The sequence below is a fragment of the Halictus rubicundus genome, unplaced genomic scaffold, assembly GCF_050948215.1.
Source record: "Halictus rubicundus isolate RS-2024b unplaced genomic scaffold, iyHalRubi1_principal scaffold0214, whole genome shotgun sequence".
Lineage (NCBI taxonomy): Eukaryota > Metazoa > Arthropoda > Insecta > Hymenoptera > Halictidae > Halictus > Halictus rubicundus.
The window spans coordinates 346,809-352,043 of NW_027488755.1; the positions used below are offsets into that span (position 1 = coordinate 346,809).

General features: G+C 37.0%; 1 protein-coding gene across 1 annotated transcript; it reads left to right on the forward strand.

Annotated features, from left to right (window-relative positions):
• Nucleotides 1–295: 295 nt before the first annotated feature.
• LOC143364019 (uncharacterized) lies at nt 296–1,975 on the forward strand. The gene has a single exon (XM_076804541.1). It carries the CDS (start codon nt 296–298, stop codon nt 1,973–1,975), a length of 1,680 nt encoding a protein of 559 aa, XP_076660656.1.
• The last annotated feature ends 3,260 nt before the right edge of the window (nt 1,976–5,235 follow it).

Here is a 5,235-nt window from a genome sequence, read left to right on the forward strand (position 1 = left end):
TTAAAAAACCGGACAATCAAAACTTTAGACCCATCTCACTCACGTCTTGCATGAGTAAAATCATGGAAAGATTAATAAACAACAGATTACTGTGGTGGTGTGAGATCGTAGACCTCATACCCCCAACTCAGGCAGGCTTCAGAAAGGGCCGCTCATCTACCGACAACTTCCTCAACCTAGCAACCTACATACGGTCAGGCTTCGCTCTTACCAACTTACAACTGCAGCTTTTCTTGATGACAGCGCTGCCTTTGATAACGTCCAATGCCACATTCTGCTGAATACTCTAGCCAAGATGGGAATCTCACGCAACATCTTTCACTTTATAGCCAACTGGTCATACTGCCGCTTCGCTTGGCCCCCCAGCTTCCACGGCATGAGGGTAATCTATAAGGGCCTGCCACAAGGAGGAGTCCTCAGCCCACTTCTCTACAATCTTTACGTCGCCAACATCTTCCAAGATATTCCCAAGAAAGTGCACATCTCCCAGTACGCAGACGACATAGCCATATACACAAGAAGCTCAAGCCTGGAAGAAGCCAAAACAACCATTGAAAAGTCTTTTGAAAAGGTACGAACCAATCTCTCTGCAATAGGCCTCGATCTTTCATCAGAAAAGACCAATATAGTGGTCTTTAACAACGGAAGACTACTAGCCGGACGCACCCAATTTCGATTAGGCACTACAGAAAAGACGGATCTAGACTCTGCAAAATTTCTGGGAATTCACTTTGACAACAGACTAAACTTCAAAGCTCACATACTTTCTCTCCACAACCGCTGCTTACGCACCATGAACATAATTAAATTCCTTAGAGGCGTCTGGTGGGGAGCCCACCCAGACACATTAATTGTACTATGTAAAGCCCTGATCAGATCCAGGCTGGATTATGCCTCCCACATATACTTTCCAAGCCAACAATCTCTCATAACCAAACTCGAGTCCATTCAAGTGCGTGCCCTCAAACTGGCCCTCGGACTTAGAACATCTGCTCCTACTAATGTAGTTTTGGCAGAAGCAGGGTTACCATATTTCGAAAACAGAGCATCCTTTTTAGGTAAAACCCATCTCATCAAGATTACTTCCAACGTAAACCACATTTCCAACAGGTACATAAAAGAATTTGATCAAATAACCTCCTCGAACCCTGGCAGTTTACTCCATAAAGCCTCCAATGTTCTCATGCACTGCATCAGCAATATTCAAAAGATCTCCCATACTTGCCATAAAGACGATAACTTCCCCTGCATAGCCGCATCTTACAATGCCATGAATTTCCAAATTTCCTGCGACCTCAAAACAGGATTTCAATTACAAGGATCCCCATTTCCAAACACAGAATTTATAGACCACATTAAAACCCACTATCCAAACCATCTTTGTATTTTCACTGACGGCTCTAAAGTTCAAGGCGGACTCTCAACAGGTGCAGGTATCGTCTGCCTTGAAGGAAAGTTCTCACTCCCTATCCATATTAACCCCACAGCTTCAGTATACACAGCTGAATGTGCAGCTATATCAATAGCCCTAGATCTCTTTAACAACTCTGACAAACCTCTGCTAATCTGCTCCGACTCTCTCAGTGCCCTTACCTCACTAAATAACGCCTCCCCAAATACTAGAACCAACTATCATATCATTGTTATCAAACAAAAAACATACAATCTAACAACCAAATTTAACAACCACAAACACGTTTCATATATATGGATCCCAGCCCATAGTGGAATACATGGGAACGAAGTAGCAGATAATCTTGCAAAAGAAGCCACAAAAAAAGCACCGTCCTTACAACACAAAATCCCTTACACAGATTACAAAGAGTTTTTCAAAAACGAAATGTGGAACGAGTTCCAATCCCTCCTCAGGGATAGGTTTCATAGCAAAGGAGTTAAATATTTTCCACAATTCTTCAATCCGCATAAGAAACCCTGGTATAGAGATCTTGACCTTCCCAGAGAACTGATAGTATGATTCGGAAGAATGAGGACCAATCATGTTAACACACATGAATCCCTGGCCAAACTCAAAATAATACAGCATGCCACTTGTGAGTGTTCGCACCCCACCCAAGACGTAGACCATCTAATATGGTACTGTCCTCATCGTCGTAAGAACAGAAATCTAATGGTCTCCAAATTACTGAAAAATAACTGGAAACCCCTGTTTAAAATAGACACCTTCCTAAAGAACCTCAACGCTACGGTCTTAAACCCCATCAATACCTTCTGCGCTGCAAATAACATATTCTTATAACACCCCAAATCTACAAGCACTCCTCACACTGCTCAATTAATCAGTATTAAATAGTATAAGAATAGTAAGATAAGTCCGATAATTACCATTACAAATAAGAATAGATATAAGGCAATATATGTGCAATACAAGAACCAAATCAAATAGGTTAATCTAGTATCCAGATACCAGATATAAGAATATAAAGACTAAGTAAATGTAAGAGCGTAAACTTAAGGTATATAGACAATAAGACAAGTAGAAGTGACCTCGTAAAGAAAATGTGATAGAAACCACATAGCTAAGTACCAACCCGAGAAAACTGTAAACAAATACTGTATAGGAAATAAGAGATATACATAGACTTACATATAGACAGAGAGGAAATATATATAGATAGATATAGATAGATATAGATATATATAGATTTATAGATATGTATATATATATATATATAGATAGATTTATAGATAGATAGATATATATATATATAGTATATAGGCATATAGGTTTAAGTACAAGATGAATTTATTATGTTCCTTATACAAACCAGGTCATGGGCCATATTAGGCCTAAAGCTTTATCAATAAAAAAAATATATATATATATCTCGTTGGTGCTGCCAGCCTTACGGGAGAATGTGTCGCTCGAAAAATACGGTGTTTTCTACCGCCCTCTAGGATAAATTTTGGCTGGAGTAAGTAACAGAATGCCAACGACGTCAACGACGGTATCTCGTCGGTGCAGAAGACCACTAAGGAAATTCTCGTCCGTGAGAAGTTGAATCATCACGGAACCATATCCGACGAATGTATTCGAATTAAACAGATATTTTTTTTAGTGTTGCTTTTTAAGGTTTAAAATATTGAAAGTAAAACTAACATCAAGGACAAAAAATTCGTAAAAATATTTTACGTAAGAAATTATTAAAGCATAATTTTAGGAAAATCAATTTCTACTTCTTTCATATGAGATACCTTAATTTGTAATTTAAAAATGTTTCATGAACAAGCATTATTTCCTTACACTTTTTTTATAGATAATTGTTCCAAGGATCGATCTGTGGGAACAGAAATATGTTGAAAACCAGAGTAGCGTTTATTTAACGTACTATTCCGAATAATATAGAGTTTTGAGAGAGAATCACGTGGATGAATTAATATGTATAAAATAATATAATTGTAGGAGCAAGGATGAGCAAATTTTTATTGAAATAGTCATTTCAAACAGCGAATAAAAGATAAAAAAATAATTTGTTACGCGTCAAATAAAAATAATTATGTTATCTCTATTCCACACGTAATGTCTTTATTCGACGAATAAAGATTTTTTTTTTAAAGACCGACCAACAGCCTACAATGTAAGCAGATGGAGAATCGAGCATTATTGGCAATTTATGATTTTATGTTTTTAATCAGAACAATATTGTTAATACGAATGAGTTGTAGAGCTTATCCCGATCAAAATGAGCCCAAACATGACATCATTTGGACTGTCTTTAACGAGATTGTAATTTTTATCGTAACATTACGTATCAGTGAAACTTGTTCGATTACACTTGAATTTGACCTCATTTTCATCAGGAAAATCCCCTCCATTTGCTTGTCACAATTTTATGAGGATATATTGGAAAATCTAAAAGTTTAAACTTTCATTCGTGCGCGATTCTACATCCGCTTACATTGTATATCGTCTGTCGTCGCTGGGTCTTTGAAGCTCGGCGCTCGGCAAAAGTTATTCGAAGATTTATTCGAAGCCTTCGAATAAAAGATACAGATAAAAGATGAAAAAATTATTCGAAGTTCGAATAAATCCGCTTCGAATAAAAAAAATTATCTTTATTCGTCGGATAAATTCTCGTAGAATAAAATTATTTATCCGATACTCGTCGAATAAAGATACTTTTTTTATTCGAACCTTGTAACCGTGTCGGTTACATATCGATGTATCGCGTGTATCCGACAGCGATACCGACCCCACCACAACATTCTATTACGGTGCTCGCGAGTCCGAACGTAGAGAAGGACCGCGAGATATCGCGATACCGTTCGAGTTGCGCACGCATCGATCCCCACTCGATAACGAACGAAGGAGGTCGATGCGAGCCGTAGATCCGGCACTCTACGTCTAGAAGCGGCCCGGGAAACACCTAATAGTAAATTGTGTCTGATCGACGAAAACCGGTACGCGTTCGAGAAGTCAAACTGACTTAGCAGGGCAAGGCAAACCGTCCTTCCTGCTCTCAACGTGTACGCGCCTCAAACCGAGGAGTCGCGATCGAAGCGTCGAACAGACACAATACATTCGTCTCGCGATACAAATCCTAATTCAAGGTTAAAGCATAGTTACTGGGTACGTAGAAGCACAGACGAGGTATAGGAGTAGACCAATCACCATATGGGGCTTCGTGTCTCATATGTAAACAACTGGTTTTCTTACGCCCTCTACGCTGACGAACGATAACTGCTGGAACTAGATCCACAAGAATGATAAAATCTGGTCAAATACAAATGATTGACGAGTTATGTACGGGATGACTATATGTTCAAATTATATTTTTTTATTAGATGTCATAAAAAATATAATATTAATTATTACAAATATAACATTAAATAAATATAGATACCACATTTTCAAATTATAGAAATACAATTTTCATACATTCATTTTATACATTTTATTTATACATTTCTCCATACGTATAATTATTATTCGCATTTCTATAATTTTTTAACACTATTGATGCGCATCCATTTTGAATATATTTTGTAACTGAATTTGAAAAAGAAATTAAATTGAAATTTACTATATATTTTCATGTATATTTCATTTAAACAACATAAATTTTAGCTTCAAAGAATCATGTAAAATATCAATTAATATTAATTGTGAAATTCGAAAGAGTTAAGAATTAATTAATCAATAATTATGTAGTTGATCGTTTTTTGCGAGATGTCAATCTATATGACTCAGAATGTAGTTGTGTTATTTTCTTTCAC

Coding starts and splice junctions, on each gene's coding strand:
- LOC143364019 (XM_076804541.1), top strand. CDS start 296: ATGGGAATCTCACGCAACATCTTTCACTTTATAGCCAACTGGTCATAC.